This window comes from Acanthisitta chloris, unplaced genomic scaffold (assembly GCF_000695815.1).
Source record: "Acanthisitta chloris isolate BGI_N310 unplaced genomic scaffold, ASM69581v1 scaffold16782, whole genome shotgun sequence".
In the NCBI taxonomy this organism is placed as follows: domain Eukaryota; kingdom Metazoa; phylum Chordata; class Aves; order Passeriformes; family Acanthisittidae; genus Acanthisitta; species Acanthisitta chloris.
Genome location: NW_008658987.1, coordinates 1 through 20065, shown reverse-complemented (window position 1 = coordinate 20065; position 20065 = coordinate 1). Strand labels below are relative to the sequence as shown.

The following is a 20065-nucleotide window of genomic DNA, read 5'->3' as shown; positions in this document are numbered from 1 at the left end:
GACTCCAAATGAAGACATTAGCTTCACTACAATTTAGAGCACTTGCTTAGGAACAAACCTCCTTTTGATTTCACTTGCTCCAGAAAAATCTCTCATCAGTATTCCTTCTGAGCACATAAATATCCTTTGCGTCAGCTACATCGAAGGATTTTATGTGCTGGAATAAAAGCCTGTCTGGGTCACAGGGGTTCCTTAGTGGAGTCATAGAATCAGAGAATGGTTTGGGTTGGAGGGACTTTAAAGATCACCTCATTCCAGGGACATCTTCCACTAGCTCAGGTTGTTCAAAGAACATCCAGCCTGGCCACTTAGACCAAATAAAACAAGCCACCCACATTTGAAACTCTTGCTTTCCTCTTGGCCTCAGGCTTCAGTACAAGGGGGGACACTTTTCAAGAAGAAAAATGAGAAAAATACTTCTGTGATAAAGACATAGGCAGAAATGGCAAAACAGGAGTTGGATCAAGGAAAGCACAGATCAGACCTTTACACAACCTCTACTGTTGCTCCAGATATTCTGCTGGTAAGAAATAGAACACAGGAGCCAAAACCAAATAAATTAAAAGCACTCTATTTTGTTCATCATCTTTTTCCTTGGCTTTTCTAGCTGCAAAAAAAAATTTCTTCTTTGCTGTCTTCTCTTGGGATGGAAAAGAAAGAAGAAAATTGTCATTCTCTCCTTGAAGCTGCAATTTCCAAGGTGTGTCACTGAGACAGGAAAATGAAACAAAACAACCATTTCACAATGTTTAAAATTTCGAGTTCCTGACTACTCTGGAGCTCCTGATTAGCCTATGGATGGGAAAGACAGATTAGAATTAGCTGAACAAGTGGAATCACACGAAGCACACTGTGCCTCTTCATAACCCCCAAAATGCACATACACCACTTCATGCTCTCCCCAGACAGAATAATTTCTCCCACTCACTCCCTCAGGAATGTGCTTACAGAATTCCACTTCTCCTGCCTTAATAAACTCCTACTTCAAAATTCTTCCCAATTATGGCTACATTTCAGCTGCTTGTTTAAAAAGTGTTTCATGGCCTTTCATTACCTGCACATAGTTTATTTTCTTGAAGAGAAATGAGAAAAATTAAACACTGTGCCTGCACATTGCACTTTTCTGTCCTAAAGCAAACTGGCAGGTAAAGGAGCAAACTATGGGTTCAGAAAAAGTGGAATTTCTCTACTGATTTGCCTCAAAGTTCCCTTTAGACATAGGACAAAGTACATAGGACTCAGATTCTTTAATAAATAGTGGCAGCATCTCCTTGAGATCTTAATGTCTCTACCTTTTTCTCAGAGAGTGCCAACTCCAGAGAAAATTGACCTTGGTCCCTGCAGAAATTCAGCTTCAATTACAGTTCAAGCTAATTCCCCAGATCATGGTCTGAGTTCAGAGAACCAAAATGATGTTCCATATTGCTCCTTCTGGCACGTGGGGCTGTAACCTCTGACAGGAGACAGAGCTAAACAAGGCAGAAGTATCACAAGCCACAAAACTAAAATGAAATGAATTTGCCTATCACAGCTCTTCATTTCTTCAAAGCAAAAGAACAATCCAATTATCCTGTGAACCCAACCTAGTTAATGCCTCCATAGCTCTGCAAAATCCTTTGGCAGAATCAGCCATGGAGGGACAACGCTTTAAGACCTAAGTAGCTGCAGTTTCCATGGTTCTGGGATTTTCTCAAACACTTGTGTTGACAACTACAGATCAGAGAATCGTTTGTGTTGGAAGAGACTTCTAAGACCATTGAGTCCAACCCTTAACCCAGCACTGCTAAGCCCACCATAAAACAATGTCCCCAAGTGCCACATCTACATGTAGATCCAAATACTGGGTTTCTTGCCATCTATCCCTCTGAAAATGGCTTTCAAAAATTCCTAGTACAAGTCCAGGCTGGAAGAGTATCTTACAATGAAGAAGAATGGAAAGAAGGGCAAGTCAGGCTCATCTTTCCTATGCCTTTCCTTTCATCACTGGCCAGCATCACAACTCAGCCTTCAGAGCTACTGAGGCTCTTCTGCCCTGCATGAGGACAGCAGCACATTCTCCCTCTCAGAAGAAGTTCTGCTCTTGGCTCAACCACAGGTTGTCCCCTTGCTTTGCTGGCTCTTGCGTTATCATCCACCTACACAAATTAAGATGTGGTTGGTTTCTGTCCTCACTTCCTGAAGTAATGGATTGATGAGGTAGAGGTTCAGAACAAGTGCTATCAGCACACACAGCCTGGGAACGTTTGTGTTCTCGAAGACCAACGCCTGTGTGCTGTAAATAGGTTAAATCATCTATTTCAGTGATGGGAAGCAATCTGTTCTCTCCTTGTCAGGCTTCCTGGCATCCCAATCTCCGGTTGTACCACACGGACACAGTCCCACCAGGGACAGAAAACAGGAGGGAACAGAGAGTTCAGCTGCATTTAGGTTTCTGTGGGTGCATTTCTCTGGTTTTTGGGTATTCCTCTCTTCAAGCACTTACTACTTATCTAAATGGACTGCCTGGGTTTATTCAGATTTGTTTAACTAAACAACTAATTTAAGAAAGTTCATGCTGTTGTTTCTAGATGGTATATTATAGCTTTAGGGGAATAACATGTTATTTTTATCACATTATTTGTTTTAATAAGTCATATCTTTGTCATTAACCATGGCAAAACCCTGTGAGTGTATGAAATAAAATCTTGCACATAGGAGCTTTGCTGGCTCTGAAATTTAGGTTTATCTACATAACAAAACAAAGATATATCAATGTAAAAATACACTCATGGAAAAACCATATAATTAATGGTTTAGGTTGGAAGGGACCTTAGAGACCATCTAGTTCCAATCCCCTGCCACAGGCAGGGACACCATGGTCAGGGACTCTGAGTATGTCATATTCCTTGTCCCTGATGCTGTTGGAGCATCACAAGCTTGACACAATGGGAAGGCAGAGGAAAACATAGAATCACAGAACCATCAAGGATGGAGGAGACCTCTAAGACCATCAAGTCAAACCACTAACCTGTCACTGCTGTAACCCTTCAGTTCAGCACCAGATCCAGATGCCTCTTAAACACTTCCAGGGATGGTGACTCCACCACCTCCCCAGGCAATATTCCAGTGCCACCCTAACAGGGAAGACATTTTTCCTAAATCTAATCTGACTCTCCTGTCTCAGCTTATGACCAACATGGAGCACAGGTTGACTTGCCATGACCCAAAGACCCAGCAGAGGGTGGGAGATGAAGTACAGACACTGACTTTGGCAAAACGAATACAATAAAAAAATTACATAAATTGCTTAAATCACATTTTTGATCCACAAGAACCACTGAAATAAGGTCTTTTTTATACTGAGTTATATTTACAGAAAACTTCTCTACAGTTCATTTCTACAGAATCTCTTCCCTTTGCTAAGGTTTCCTGAAAGAAGTGACAGAGATTTATGACATAAATCCTGTGAAGCTCAAGCCATTTGCATAAAGTATTTTAGCAAGGATGTGAAGGTAAATTTTTGCTCTGTGCTAGTTCATTTAGAGTCACAATTTGAGCGCTTTCCAATCAAAGTCACTGCCTAGTCTGCACTGGACCACGGCAAACCTGGAGCATTTCCACCCATGCCAACACTTTTGATGTCTGGTTATTCATTTCATTGAGGTTATTGATGCATTGGAGCCTTTGGGGCAAGACTGTAATTAAAGCATCATTGCTAAAGCCCAAACTGCTGAAAGATTTCTTTGAAAACTGTTTATGCAGGGAAATATTTCCAGTTTGGATCAGTATACTACAGACAGACAGAGTTTCTGCATGGCATTAGCAGCTGATAAGCCTCAAGCAGACAGTGGAGGGGAAATATTTTAATTCCATTGCTGCCTGGCCAGTATTGTACCAGCACCAACTGTTTCAGACACTTCGGCAAGTGTGGTAATATTTGCAAGTGTTCCCTTCAAAAATGTGCAGGATTTCATTCCAAGTACACAGGACTGTTTTGACACAACTTATCAACTGCTCCCAAACAGAGCAGGCTCAGACCATGCTTGTTCCATTTGCTAAATTCAAAGTTTCCCTTGTGCAAGCCAAGGGAATTAGGCTAGACAAGGCGGGGGGGTGTTGTTCACTTGTGCTGTGTTTTTTAAAGCCAACTACTATGGCCATGTGCATTGGGTGCCAGAAGACTAAGAGTTCAAGTGAGACAGCAAACTTATTTTCCATAGAAGAATAGCTGAGCCACAGACCTTGCCTTGTTTATAAGATGAAACTGGCAATGTTCTGTGATGTAATCTTGACGGTTTCAATCAAGCAAAGCATTATTTTTCCTACCTTCTTCATCATAATCCATGTTCTTGGGAGAGGAAGACAAGAAATGCTTATGCAAAAATAGGAACACACGTGGTTTATTCCCAAACCCAAAATCCCAATCCACTGATAGTGAGTGACAATTCCATTTTGCTGGGCATGACTCAAAAGCAAATAAAGGTCATATTTCTCATAAAAACCAATATTAGTTACAGGAGAGGAAACACCTGGAGCATGTCTGATTGGTCATCTCTAATCTTTAAACCTAATGAGGCCCCAACAGTAACTGTGTAGACAATGTCCTTGTTGTTAAACACCATATTTCTACTTCAAAGGACCTGAAAGCTTATATGGTCTTTTAAGAAAACACTTTTATATGACAATGCCCATTAATTCAAGAAATTGGTCTTTCCTCAGCAGAGAAACAGAGTAATGAGAATTTTGAAGAGTACAAGTGGATTTGTGTTGCTGAGCACAGGAGCTGTACCTTTCCTATCAGTTTTCTGGCCCTGCCTAGGACTTATTATCACCTTGATCTGCAGCACAGACCATTTTTTGTGATGAAATATAATCAAGCAGCTTCATCTTGAAGGTCTACAAGCCACGAGGCTCAGCCCCACCTATGGAGAAATTACAGCTTGTAAAAGATAAATCCTCCCTTGCTCACTACCAGTGAGATTCCAAGCAGGAGAGTCTGGTTTCCCAGCTTGCCTTGTTCTGCTAGCTTCAGCACGGCTACAGGGGAGGTTCTGTCTGCTCATTTGGCTAATTGCTCACCTCATTTTCTCAGAGGAATATCAAAATAAATGAAGATGGAACAACTGACCTATTCTTATCTGTATTTAATACCTGCAAATGACACCCACTAACACTCAGCAGAGCAGGATGCACTGACAACAGCATGGTTCGTTTCACATTGGAATGCCAAACCAGAGATCATTATTTGGTTTGATGAACCAGAAACACAGAGAAGGGAGAGGAGAAACACCTCACAAACAAATCCAAACACACACCCAAGACTCCAAAGCTGAAAGAGACATTATGAAAAAGACATCATTTACTGTGAGGGTGCTGAGGCACTGGCACAGAGACATTGTGGCTGCTCCATCTCTGAGAGTGCTCCAGGCCAGGTTGGATGGGGCTCTGAGCAATCTGGTCTATTAGGAGGTGTCCCTGCCCAAGGCAGAGGGTTGGAACTGGATGATCTTTAAAGTCCCTTCCAACCCAAACCATTCTATTATATGCCCATATGATTTCTTTAGCTAATCCTGAATATATATTTGGCCAATTCAAGTTGTAAGATGAAGAATTTGGAATAAACATATTTAAGTCACAAGTTTTTTCATTCTTAAAATACACCTGTGAGGAATTAGTAAAAGCAGTTGGGTTAAATAAAGCTTTAGTGATTATTTTCATAGGGTTTATGGTTGTAATTTTTCAGGTAAAGTTTATACAGATTAAATTACCTGTTCAGGCTGTGACTTTGTGCTAGTTAAACTGCTGTGTTGCCTTTTGGAGGGATGAAATTGAAAAGGAACTTGGATTAGAGAAATAACCTTAGCTATTCAGGAGGCAATTCACTTACAATCACCACACAGTGCTTCTAGGGAGGAATAATCAAAGGTACTAACTTGTTTTCTCACAGAAAACGAATATCTGGGGCTCACTGACAGCTCAGCCTGAAGATGAGTCAGCAACAACTTGATGCTGTGAGAAAAAGCATCTTCATATCAGGACGTATACAAGCGGTTAAGTAAAACGTGACATCCTGTGTAAAGTGAGGCAATAAAGGAGCTGACAAAGGCTTCTCAGGTCTGTAAGAGGCAAAGGAGATGCATTTGCTACAACATATCCAAACATTCAGACCAGAGAGGGGACATAGCTCCAACTTGGCCATTATCCTACTGGGGAGGCTTGAGCACGCTCCGACCTGTGCTGCACCAGAACGTGGGTGTTCTCACAGGAACAAACCCATAAGGATGATCATCTTGGCTTAATTTGCAGATCACAGCTGAGCTGGTAAAAATAGCACAAGATCTGTTGTTCTTGTGACATTTCCTACCCATCAGCAGCGGAAAAGCCTCAAACACACTTTGATAAACAGACGCCTTGGCCAGATTTGCTGCTGAGGTAAATTGATGCCAATAGAGGAGTTGATGTGCTGCCTTCCAATTACTCAACTGTGAAAATATTTTAGCAACTTTGAGATTTAGAACAAAATATCGAGGCAGTGCTGGTCAGACTCTAACTGGAACATTGTGTCCTGCTCTGGGTGTCACTTCTCAATAAAAAATAGGCCCAGATATAAAAAGTCCAGAGGAGAACATTAAGAGCCATCGGGGGTACCTAAACCAAGATCTGTATGGAAAGATGGGAAGAACTGATTTTACCAAGGCTGGGAAAGGGAAGAGCAGAGATGTGATAATAGACTCAGATGTACAGGAGACTTATCACCTTTTGTAGGCATGTTCCTCACTTGGGAATTGCCAAGATAACATAGGCTTAAACTGCAGCAAGAAAGATGGAAGTTAGACAATTTAGATGCTATAGAACCAAAATCATAGCTAAGACTTTTAAGTCTCTGTTTTCTAGAGTTACCTACGGATGCAAAGCAGCAAGTGCCAGTCTGCTCCCTCCATTCTGAACTAGCCAGGAGCACCAGTTGAGGAGCCATAAAGGGAACCAGCCCAACAGTCCAGCTGGGATTCCCTTTGACACAGCCCACCGTGCTGTGCAGAAAAAGAACTGGACCCACAGAGATGAGCTGAGAAACACCAGTTAGGGCAGCACAGTGGATAACTTGTTCCCTGAGCACAAAGACAGTAAGTTCCTCCCTGCAGGATCCAGGTCCAGCCAAGCCAGCACAGAGCAGGGCTGAGCCCAGAACACTGCAGTTGGACAAAGAAAAACTACTTCACTGCAAACACCTTGTTCCCCCATCAGCTTGCAAACCCAGGTGTAACAGATTTCCCTGCACTGCAGACAGGCTGGCAGTAGCAGAGAACTGAATTCCAGGCTTGTAGTAAATCCGTGCAGCACTGTCTGGTTTGGATAAAGAAGAGTGAACTTAAGAGGTGAATCATCTTGCCAATATATCATATCACATTGCATAGCATATCATGCTATATCTTATTAGAAATCCCTGAACTGTTTCCAAGTGCCTTAGGTTTGTTTTCTTTCCCAAACACTCTTAGGAGTAGCACAACCTTTGTAAAGTTCCTTCTTCTCCCTCTAAGCATCACATTTTCTCTTCCATTTCTGGTGGAAAGCTACAGGGTAAAAATCAGATATTTATTAGAAAATCTCCTTTACAACAGGTTTTTAAACTGTATTTATAATACTGTTTATACTGTGCAATACTGTGCAAGGAGTATTATCTCTGATACCCCTTCAAGTGTATTTACTACCGTGATCAGCCATAATTAATGCAGCCTTAAAACACTCTGATAAGGCAAGTACAAATATTGTTTCCTCACAGATACAAAAGCTGCATGAGCACCACTAACTGATGAACAGGAACATAAATGAACAGGAACATAAACTCTGATTGTACCTGAAAGATCCATCAAGCTGCTCTTCAGCCAAAACATACCTGAAGGACTAAAGGAGAGGGCGAGACAATTCTTGTGGAGAAGACTTGGTTTGGCTCTTCCTCTGCTTGGTACTGGAGTCAGGATAAAGCAGGAAATGAAGAGAGTGGATTCAAGTTTGGGCGGCCAAATTGACTGGCCTTGGAAACAGAGAGAAGACTCCAAAAGGACATCCTGGTGGGCTGGGATCCAGGAAAGCCTGGAAGAGGTTTGGGAGGCTGCAGAGGTTTAAAACTAATTCTGGAATGACCTGAAAGGCTTGAATGTTTTCTGGGGATAGTGTGAAAAGGGTCAAAGAGGCATCCTGAAGGATGGGAGGGAAATGCCACAAAGAGAAGCAGTATTACCATGGATATAATGATTTCCTGTGGTTTCCCCCTAGAAGGATGGGAGATTGAGGAAGGAACTGGCAACAGGGTCAAGTTAATAAATGCTCTTATTTCTAAAACACACACCAACATTGCAAGCAAAAGATAAACCAGACAGCAGCTTTCTCCAAGTGAACTGGGGAGGAAAAGGGATTGCTCACCATTTCCCCACTGCATGACAGGCACCTTCACCCTACAGGGAAGGGTTTCCAAACACACCACCCTGGGCAAACCTTCCCAAGGTCAGGAAGGAAAATCTTTGTCATCTCACTGACTGCTTAAGACTTTTCTCCTGTTTCTCACTCCAAATACATTTTGAAGAGGAATAATTTGTTAAGGAACAGAAATGCCCCTCAAATCCCCCCAAAACCCAACTATGACATGAAATCATTTCATACAGAAATGCATCACTGATTTTTTTCTTTTGTCTCAAGTTGTGTCTTGTTTATTAAGAAAAACAAAGCTAAATATCCCACAAACTTATTTCTGTCTTACCTGAGCTGACTCACCATGGTTAATGGTAGCAAAATACATGTTTTTTGTTATGGAAGTGAGCAGGTATGACTCAGTTACACAGAGGATGCAAGTTGAATAGTAAGAGTCATCTTGACATTACCATTTTTCAGATTCAAAAGCACTTTAAGGATTTGAAAAGAAAAGCTACAGCTGTTAAAAAAAAGCCCCATTAAATCAGTTTACTGCTGAAGATAATGTAGTGTAGCAATACAACAGCTGGAATACAGGCTATTGAACTCCTGTGCACTTCCAGGTCACATTTAGCAAGAGCAGGCAGAGCACCAGAAGGATGCTGAAGGAACCCACTTGGCTTGTAGGAGCAACACAGATCAGAGCCTTGAGGTCAGTAGAGAAGATATTAACATGCTACATTTTCCCAGTGGAAAAGAGCCAATGTTTTGAATGGCTGAAATACAATGTGCTGTATAGAAAGCTCTGAGCTCAAAACAAGCAGAAGCATTTCCAGAACCAGGTAAAGGAGTCCCCAGACTTCAGACTGATACAGGAAACATGCAAACAGAAGCTGGTGAGAATGGAAACCCCACACCTAAACCAGGTGATTGTCTCAGGTGGCAAAAACACACACGAAAATCAACAGAGACCTTTGAAAGTCAGAGAGATGCTACAGGCAGTTTCACCATGGGAAGCACATTGCTGCCAAAGGTTGTAAACTGAAATCTGTGACAGGGTAAAGCCTCAGCAGGGCTATAACTGTGCCAAACAGTGTTGCCTAAGCTCTTCATCACTGCATAAGGCTGCAGCACTTGCAGCATGCACACCCAGTACTACCAAGCTGGCTGAAGAGTTCTCAGTTTAGCACAGGGGCTCGTTCTTTTCAAAAGGAAGCCTTAAAGGTTTTGCAATGTAAAAGGGCCAAAATTGTGTGGTTATAAAAATAAGAACCAAGGAAACATTATCTTCCTCCTGCATCACATACAGGATTGAATTCTTATCTTCCTATTAGAATGAATTCCATAGTATGACAGCAGCAACAACCAAGTGAAGAAGAAGACAGGAATAAATCTCACAAATTGTATAAGGGATTCAGTGCAGTCCATACCTGACACACATAAGCCTCTCTATCTTTAGTCCTGTCTAAACTTCCTGCATAGATCTGGTGAAAAGTACAGATGACTGTTCAGAATTTGAGCTCCAAATGCTAAATTTAGTGGTGTTTCAGCCTCACCAGTATGCTGAGCTCTCAAGGAAGCAAAGCTTTAGCAGCCATGACTCAGGAGGGTGAGTGTTCACACTGGAGAGGGCCATGAACCAAGAAGCAAACACTCCACATGCTTTATTTCTCACCTAGAGTACTTCTAAATGGGGGAGAAACAACACAGAAGTTAGTTGTCCCTTCCTCCCCTCCACCAGAAATTCTATTGTGACTAGTCAGAACAATAAAATAATAGAAGAATTAAGCAGGCTAAAAATCAGAATTCATTTAGAATAACGGTAGCAAAGTAGTAGAGAATGCAAAAAACTCTGCTTGAAGAGAAATGAGCAAGAAGACTAGAATAGCTTCCTCTGAATGCCCTTGCAAAGGGAACCATGGAACAATTAAGGAAGGTCACTAATTACATCAGTTGGCCCTTAAAAAAAGAAAAAATAATGAAATATTAAATATAAAAAAGTCCACAAAACAGTTTTCTTTACTAAAATTGACGTCCTGGTAAAGCTAAGGAATTCCCTAACAGTATTTCCTAAATACTGGGCAATATTTTCTCCTTTCCGGGAGGAAACAAACAATAAGAGTGAGTTTATAAAGTCAGTGTCTCCCTGCTGTGCAATATACGTTGGCAGGAGACCTAATTCAGCAACCTCCAGAGGTCCCATCAAACCCAGTTTTCTCAACTCTGATCCATGACAACTAAAGCTAAGGATATACCATGTGATGGGAAATACTGTTTTGACAAAGTTTATTAAATTCAGAAAGGCATAATTTGGGAGACAACAGAATGCCTATAAAAGTATATTTAGTGTAAAGATACTACACTGCTTCCCCTTACCCTGAGAGTAATTTTCTCCACTCCCTCCAGCTTCACATTTTTCTCAAATTATAGTGTTTCTTCATATTTGTAATCTTCTCCTTCTTCAAAACAGAAGGGAACACATTTCTCACAAGAGCTTATTATCACAGAGATTGCCTCTGCAGCACTGCCTGGGTACCCACTTGTGTTCTATAAATGCTTAGAAAAATTACATAACCTTATCTCAGAATGGCACAATATTCTCTGTCAGGGAGGAAACACTTTAAAATGCATAAACGAAGATAAAAGTAGACTGAAATAGAAAATGGACACAAGAGATTTATCTAGAAAACAGCTAATATTGTGATAAATTATGTTTAAGAAAAATAAGGAATAGATTTGGTTTCTATGTATGAATTTTCTGCCCCAAGGTTGAAAAAGTAAAGGTTCTGGGGCCACAATATACTTTTGATATTAATAATCATAGAATCATAGAATGGTTTGGGTTGGAATGGACCTTACAGATCACCTAGTCCCAACCCCCTGCCCTGGGCAGGGACACCTCCTCACTAGGTCAGGATGCTCAAGGCTCATCCAGCCTGGAATGAACACTGACAGGGTTGGGGCAGCCACCACGTCCCTGGGCAACCTGTGCCAGCGTCTCACCACACTCACAGGCAAAAAATATTTTCTAACATCCAGCCTAGACTTTCCCTCCTTCAGTTTGAATCCATTTCCCCTTGTCCTATCATTGCAGTTCCTAACACAAGGAGCCTCTCTGGCTCCTCCTAGACCCTTCAGATACTGAAAAGCTGCTATGAGGTCCCTACCAGTCTCTAAATCTTTTCAAAGCTAAATACACAAACAGGGATTCTCAAAACCACGTCCCTAAATCTCGTCCTCAGAGGGGAGATGCTCCAGTCCTCTTATCAACTTCGTAGCCTCCTCTGGACTTGCTCCAACAGTTCCATGTCCTCCCTATGTAGAGGACACCAGAATTGTGTGCAGTATTCCAGGTGGGTCTCAAGAGAGCAGAGTAGAGGGGAAGAATCACCTCTTTTGACCTGCTGCCCACACTCCTTTTGATGCAGCCCAGGATTCCATTGGCTTTCTGGGCTGAGCTCACACTGCAGCTCATGTTGAGCTTCTCATCCACTGTCAGTCCCAAGTCTTTCCCCTCACTGCTGGTTTCAATTACTTCCACATCCAACCTGTAGGCGTGCCTGGCATTGCCATGGCCCAGATGTAGGACTTTGTCTATTTTGATGCTAATACAGTCTCTGCATTATTATGACCACCAGATATGATAAAGTTCCCTAGTTAAAATTATTCAATTTCACTGACCACAAAGCTATTTTAGTCAAACCTCAATGGTTAAAACACCTTTTATACTAATACTTTAAATTTCTTACCCATTAGGGTTGTCTTGGTTTCTTTCTGAACTCTTCACATTGCATTTCAGCCTCCCAATTTACATTAGCAGAGAGGAGCTGAGGTCACCAGCCAGGTCTGCTGGCTCTTAAGTGAGAAAACTAAGAAACTGGGCAGCTTTGGTAAAAAGACTACGATCACATCCTACACAGGATCACTTACATAGGCACTATCTTCTTGTGCCTTGTGCTAGTTACATTACTTGACTGAACTGAAGCTGGTAAAATCACCTCCTTCATTCTGAAACAGATATTCTAGAGCTAAGCAAACTTGCCTCAAGATAGAAAATCTGACTAGGAATCAATACAAAGCAAGGCAAAAAAAGTATAGGGGAAATAGCAAATCTCAATACAGGAGAAATAGGAAATCTCAAAGACTGATTTAAAACCAGAAGTGCAGAAAAACTCAAACCCAGAGCTAATATACACACAATTATGAAAACAAAGCCCTGGATCTGGTATTATCACCCACACAGGGGGCACGGAGATAGAAAGGAGACAGGTTTTTTTCCCTTCTTCTGAACTTTAGCTCCTAAATCTGGAAAATCCTGCTAGGAAATCAATGCAAAGTGTTTCAATGAAAACAGTAATTTAATTTGTCCCCTCTAATTTGGTCTAAATCCTTTGACATGAAAGCAAACTCCACCCCTTTGCTCCCAGCTTTGTTTTCAGACACCCCTCTCAGTTTCCCATCTTGATTCACTGAAAGGACCTCCTGAAGGAAGAGCAGCAGTGAAAAGTGAGAGCTGAACAGAGTTCACCACTACCACTCATTCAAGTACTCAACTTATTGTTATGGGCAGCAATATGCACCACCAATTACAAACCAAACATATCAGGAACAATGCTGAATGAGCTACATTCCTTCCTTATTTTAAGCCTAAATTTTCCATGGAATATAATTTCTCTCTTAGTGTTAAAAACCCCAACAAAGCCAAGGCACAGGATGAAAGTCTCTAACTGAAACGCCTCAAGGGTACTGATAATTTATAATCACAGATTTTCTGGGTTTATTTCCAACTCTGTTTCTTTTAACTTACTGCACTCAATATAAACTGGACAATGAAAAAAAACCCATCCTTTCAAACATCTGGTTTTAGACGGCAGATAATGCTGTTTGTCCTATGCAATGGACCCAATGATATGGACAGACTTCTTGTAGCTTAAGCCCATAGAGCAGCTCAGTACCTGGACCTAATTTGCTGTAGAAGGAAGAGAGGAGAGCACAGAGGCTGAACAAAACAAGAAAAGGAAGTACCTGCATTTAACTATTTATTTGTTCTCTGTGTGTGCTGCATCCATGTGTATGCATGGACAATGTCATCCTTAGTGAAAGACATAACAAGAACATGGAAAAAGATACCTCAACATCTTTGGCAGCAGCCCCACAAATGGTCCTGAAGGAAGGGAGAAGAAATAAACAATGACATACCCCAAGAGTTATGAGGCCTGGGGGGAAAAATCTTGAAAATTTCCAGAGAAAATGAGGATACAGAAAACAGGAATTTCTAGGAGAAAGCTGACATGAAAGTTTGCCACAGTATTTTCTCTCAGAGTGAGAGCTGAAGTAATTTCTAGCATTCAATAGCGCGACATGCACTGTCCCTCCGAACGCCTTCTGCACTTCATCTGTGCTCCAAACGAGCCACAGATGAATCCGAGCTGGAAGAAACACCATCCAGTTCAACCCTTTTCCCCAAGACAGATTCAACTACATTATGTCATTCCTGACATATTTGTCTTGCCTGTTCTTAATGACTGCAGTGAAGCAACTCAGCAGTTTCCCAAAGGCAGCTCTTTCAGTCTTGCACCACCTTTAGCCATGGAAGTTTTCCCTGTGATCTAACCTGAAGCTTTCCCTGCTCAAGAAATCCCCTCATTTCCTGTATCACCCATCATGACACTGAACACACATCATGCCCTTTCTCTTTGCAAAGTTCTTAAAACACTGGAAACTTACCATGTCCCTTCTCATTTTTCTCTTCTTTAGACTAAACAACTCCATTTCTCCTGATCTTTTCCCCACAGTTATCTCTCTGAGATATCTGATCACCCTCCTCTGGGCACTCTCCAGTGATGCACACATTGCTCTTGGAGAATGATGCCCAAGTTTGGGCATAAGTGCTCCAGCTGTGGAGCACAAGGGCTGCTTCACAGACCTACCAGGCTCCCCTGCTCTCTCAAACTGGTATGAAGTTTGCCTTTTTTAACAGTTTGACATTGTTGACCTCATATTCAGTGCATGATTCACTACAATTCCAGCTACTTTCCTACAGAAATGCTGTCTAAGGGGTCATTCACCATCCCCTGCTTGTAAAGTTCTTCCTGTTTCAGCAGAGTATCTTCTATTTATCACTGCTGGCTTTAATCCTGCTTTTTTTCCAGCTTATTTCCCTAATTTGTCCAGATGATTTTCAGAATCACTAGAGTCCCTTAATGCTGGCAGTCCCTCCTACCTTCCTGGCATATTTAATCAGGACATTTTCTTTCATCGTCCTGGTTCTTAATGGGAACACTGGTCAGAATTAAACTCAGGACCACTGACTGCCAAGTCCCTTTACTCCAGAGCAGATAAAGTATCAGATCACCTCATGGTACTTAAGGCTGATATTCTGCAGTCCTCGTGTTTGGTTAACTACAGAGCAGGGAATACGTATAATGGAGTGTTACATACATTCCCCAGTATCCCGTCAAGGCTCTCAGACCCTTCACTCGAGCTCAGAGCACAGCAGGTAACTTCCCAGTCATGCACCACTGTGCTGGATCCTTCTCCCAGCAACCACACCACTGGAACCACTGCAGGCTGGGCCAGGATGCACCCAGGAGGCAGGGAGAGAGGAGACTTACCACAAAACCTCTCATCCCTCAGAGTAAAGGCCTGTTTGCCTGCAAGTCAGCTACACTGCTTTCAGTTCAAAGGACTTACTTGATTACTCATTGCCAAAATAACTCTTAGTTTGCTGAGCCATTGTCATTTTTAATGGTGAATGAGGTATTGCTACCCAGGGATGCCTAGAGCTATTTGCCTAACACATATAGCTATACGTATTTATAAAGGTGCAGTATTTCTATAATTAGATAACAGGTACAATTATTTATGCTAAAATAACACTCAGATTATGCTTAGTGATTATACAACCTATTTTTGTCTGCTTCGCATGAGCAAATTCTTCATATTCCGTTTCATTCCAGAGGAAGAAAAAAGGATTTATTGCCCCAGACTTCTAACATTTCTCAACACCTTCCATCCCCACATTCCATCCATTGTGCAAAACTCATTCCTGAGATTAGTCTAAGGCTTCTGTGACTCATGAAAGGGAGTTCAGATTCCTCAGTGAGCTGTAACCCCAGTTGTGCACCAGTTTCTGCAGAAATCCCTGCTCCTCTTTGGGGAGGAACCTTCCTGTGGCCCAAAGGGATTCCAGTGCATACAGAGGTCCTAAGACTACAAGTCTGACAATCAGCAGAAAACTGGGAGTCTGGAAGTGAAAGTAGGTGTCTGCTGCCTAGGCATATACTAGCTAGATTCCTAGTTTTCTTCCCTGTCAGTCTTATTTCTCAAATTCTTTTGCTAAAGTAACTATTGCTCCAGAAAATATCACTACATTGCCTGACGTCCTCCATAGAATTGGGGCATCTACCCCAACACATGTCCATCTATGCTTATAGCCTTTGTCTCAAATGAATACTTGTCCTTTTGGTCACGAACCTTCGAAACTTCTGGGAAATTTGCCACGCTAAATTCACTTCAATAATTCTTCACTGAAAAAGGAGATGGCTCTTCATGATAATGCCACTTGAATTATCTAAACAAGCGATACCACATGTGGCCATTACGAATCTGTCTTATACTCTGCCTCATCTCAATCCACTTGATGCACATGCAGAAAACTTCACACACAAATAATCTTAGATTTTCTCAGAGTTCTGTACCACATTTATGCCTCTCTGTACCTTAAGGATTCTCCAGCATGACTGATGTAGCTACACATGCAAATTTCTTCTCTTACACTAACTCAGCGCCTGTGTGAGAGAGGTTTGGGTTGGAAGGGACCTTTAAAGGTCATCCAGTACAATACCCCTAACATAAGCAGGGACATCTTCAACTAGCTCAGGCTGTGCCAAGCCCCATCCAGTCTGGACTTAACACTGCCAGGGATGGAGTAGCCACAGCTTCTCTGGGCAACCTGTGCCAGTGCCTCATCACCCTCACAGGGAAGAATTCCTTCCTAATATCTAATCTACCCCTGCCCTCTGGCAATGTGAAGTTGTTACTCCTTGTCCTTGCCCAAAGTCCCTCTCCAGCTCTCTCGCAGTCCCTTTAGGCACTGGAAAGGGCTCTAAGGTGTCTCCAGAGCCTTCTCTTCTCCAGGCTGAACAAATCCATCTCTTTCAGCGTGTCTCCATAGCAGAGGCACTCCAGATCTCTGGTCAGCTTTGTGGCCTCCTCTGAACACACTCTAACAGGTTAATGTTCTCAAACTAGGTTTCACCTCAGCACTAGCTTTAAGCCAGGTATCCTGAGCTATTCTGCCTCAATTATTTAGTTTATTGAGGCCTGTGAATTTCAAACAGCAAACAAGACAAAAATACTGTGTCGTACAATGCAATTCATCTGGAGGACAACTTATGTTTATTCACATCCTTTGGGAGAAAAAAACAGATGCCAAACATGTCTACAGCCTTTATACAATTTATCAGAGGTCAATAACCTCTTGAGTCAAACCAGTACTAGGGACAAGGCTCCAAACCCATTTTCAGTGCAGCTGTAGGACCTCAGACAGGACCAGGAGTTGTCCCAGAGACTTCTCAAGGCAGAGCACACCCTCTTGCCCAGGTCCCTCCTGCCATCACAGCTGTGCAGCTGCTTCCCAGAGCTGACATCCTCACCTCCTCACATCGGGAGCACATCACACGTGGCACTCAGCCCACTGGCTCACACATTTCTTCTCTGTTTCCAAGGTTCAGCTCAGCTGCAACCCCTTCCCCACACCCAGACTTGAAAAGCTGTGGAAACCAGCCTTACTAGTGGCCTGAAAGCAATACCTTTGGAAGGGGTGAATGGGGACAGAGTAACACTGGATGAAAGCAAGAAAGGAAAGGAGCCAAAGCCTCATGCACAAGGCATGAGAAAGCAAACTGAGGGAAGCAGGAGTGGTCAGGATGGCAAGTTCACCAGCTGCTATGCTGTGGTGCAGCATGGAGGGGAAAAAGAGCTAATTCTGCCCCTTCCTTTTAACATGTCACCTCCAGCCTCCTTCTCTGTGCTCATTCACACACAAGACAGCCACCAAAAGAAGAGTCTCTTTACTAACCCAAGCCCTAGAGAGACTGCCTGGAGACCTATGAAGAATTTGGGCTATTCGAAGTTTCTCTGCCTGAAGTCTAACTTCCACTTGGCAACCTGAGTCAGTGCTCCCTAATTACCCTGGTTTACACAATTCCCTCTGGATCTGACCTATCAAACAGGTCGTGTTTGGAACATGTTCTAGCTTAAGGTATCCCTGGCCATGGCAAGGGGTTGGTCTAGGTGGCCTATAAAGGTTCCTTCCAACCTAAACTATGCTAAGACTTTACATCAAGCATAGGATGTGTACTGGGAGGCATCCAGGTGACCCTTCACTGGATGAGATGGCTTTTAGCCAGGAACTAACACATTTGGGAACTCAAGAAATAACAGCACTTGTCCTGGATTAGAAGTTTCTGAATCCTGGCATTTTAATTAAGGTGCCTCTACTAAGAAAGCTTTAAAAGCAGTTATCACAAGCATTTATCTTCAGCCAGAATGGAAACAGTGTTCTCTGAATCTGCCTTGTGAACACTCTGCCCAGGCTATTAACCCCTCACCAATCCCTCCCTGATTTCTCAGTCATGCAAGGCAGTCCTTTCTCTCTGTGGCTCCTTTTCCCCTAAAGCAGAACAACATAAAAAATGCTGTAAGGGTTTTAGACCTGCAGACTAAGAAAATAAAAATGAAGTATAAGCAAATCTCTTTTCTTTTTCCTAAAAAAGGTTCCAAAGACAGAGCAGGCAGATTTGCAGAGCCATTTCCGCCTGGCGAGCCGAGGGAAGGAGCTGGGATCCACCGAGCATGCCTACTTTGCACTGTAGTTGAAGAAGGATCAAAATAGTTAAACTGAGTTACTGCTATTCTTGACATTCATTCTTTTTCATGTTTAGACAACCTCTGCAGCCTCCAAGAGCCGAAGCAGCACCCTGGTTCCCCTGGAACCCAGTCATCCCATGGCTCCAGCTGCTGCGTGAGTCATCCCTGTGCAGCATGACATTCCCTTTGCAAAGCACTGGTTCCCAAACCACCGTCCTCAGAAAGCTGCTGGCTACGTGCTGCTGGCAGAGGTCCTTGCTTCCAACTGCTGCATGTCTTTAAAGACTACCAGGACACACTAAATGCTATCCTGATACAAGTTTCCCTTGGAAACTGCTGCTTTAGTTGCCACAGGGCAACCGTGTTCTTGTGAGTGAGGTGTCATCTCCAAATAACTTCTGGGACACAAACAGTACAAAGGAGAAAAAAGGGAAAACCAAAGCAAAAACCTGTGTGGAATTCATGTGTCAGCTCTTGAAGCAAACCTCCCTGGTCCAGCAAGTCTGGGAACTAGACTGACACTGGGAATTATCTCTGGCTCTACCATATGGAGATGCAAGGGACAAGGCCAGTTGCTTGTTTTATTTAACATGTGTTTCTTTTACCAGCAGTATTAACATTGCCTTGTTCCTGTTTATGCTTAAGGAAAGGAGAAAATAAACTTTATTCCTTTCATTTTGTTTTGCTCTTTTAAGAGTTCCCTGTTCCTGTCAAAGAGAGTTAAGCTAAACAGAAACAAGGCGATTTTGTTCCAGAGTCAATGTGTCCACACTTGGAGCTATTTGGGAACCATTCCGGCAGTTCAGACGCATAAACCGTCCTTTAATCCTCATTAACCTTCTGCTGTAAGAAGGCCCTGAGGTTAGGCAACTGATCATTTAGTTAACAGACCACAAAAAAGACAATTTTACAGCAAACTGCATGGCACCAACCCACTGCTTTCACCATTTGGGTGAAGTGTGTATTTTAGAAGCTTAAGAGAAAAGTTTCTAACTTGACTGCAAAGTGACAAGAGTGATGCTACAGCTATGGGGATGCTGAGAGAGAGTCTGGGTTCCCTGAGCTCATCCCTACATGAAGCACTGGGGAACCACTTCATAAATTCAGGATAATCCCTGCAGAGAACTCACATTAAGCCAGTATCAGTGAGACCTATGATCCAACCGCAAAGAACGCAGAGTAGAAAGCACAAGGCTGGCAGTTCCCTGAGGTGACTCCTCCTCTGAGTCCCTCGGAAACGGCACAGCAAAGTGAAGCTGATCACTCTTGAGTCCCTCGGAAACGGCACAGCAAAGCGAAGCTGATCGCTCCCCAGCAATGGCAGCGTTACTTGACAACGAGCACGTAAGGTAGTGATGCTGTATGCGGGAATGTGCTCCAGCGCTGCGCGGGGCAGCTCGCAGTGCTGAACCCTCCTGCCTCACAGAGCAACAGCTTTATTGCGCTGTTTCAGACCTACTGGAAGTCTGTTTCGTTCAAGGCTTTTATAAGTGAAACAGAGAGGCACCTCTCTGCCCACAGGATAACCCGGAGGTGAACCGACCAGATTCACCCATGCTCCTTCTGACAGGGACAGAGTTTAGGCAGGAGCAGTAAATGATGAAGTAGTAGCAAACTTACTTTCCAGTGATCAATTGGCTTCTGGACGGCGTGCACATGGGCTGGACATAGTAGTTCTCCAGTTTGACCCCTTCGGCAGCCAGCTTGTCCAGCGTGGGCGTCCTGATCTCGGACCCGTGGTACCCCACGTCCCTGAACCCCTGGTCGTCCGCCAGGATGAAGATGATGTGCGGCCGCGGGTCGCTCG

General features: G+C 42.9%; 1 protein-coding gene across 1 annotated transcript in view; it reads right to left on the bottom strand.

Annotated features, from left to right (window-relative positions):
* Positions 1-20051, bottom strand: part of ARSJ (arylsulfatase family, member J) — a gene marked incomplete at its 5' end in the record, with an annotated part of 37221 nt that extends 17170 nt beyond the window's left edge. The window contains one exon of the mRNA XM_009069232.1: positions 19879-20051. Coding sequence (XP_009067480.1) covers positions 19879-20051 — 173 coding nt within the window. The remainder of the gene's footprint in view (positions 1-19878) is intronic.
* Positions 20052-20065: the final 14 nt, after the last annotated feature.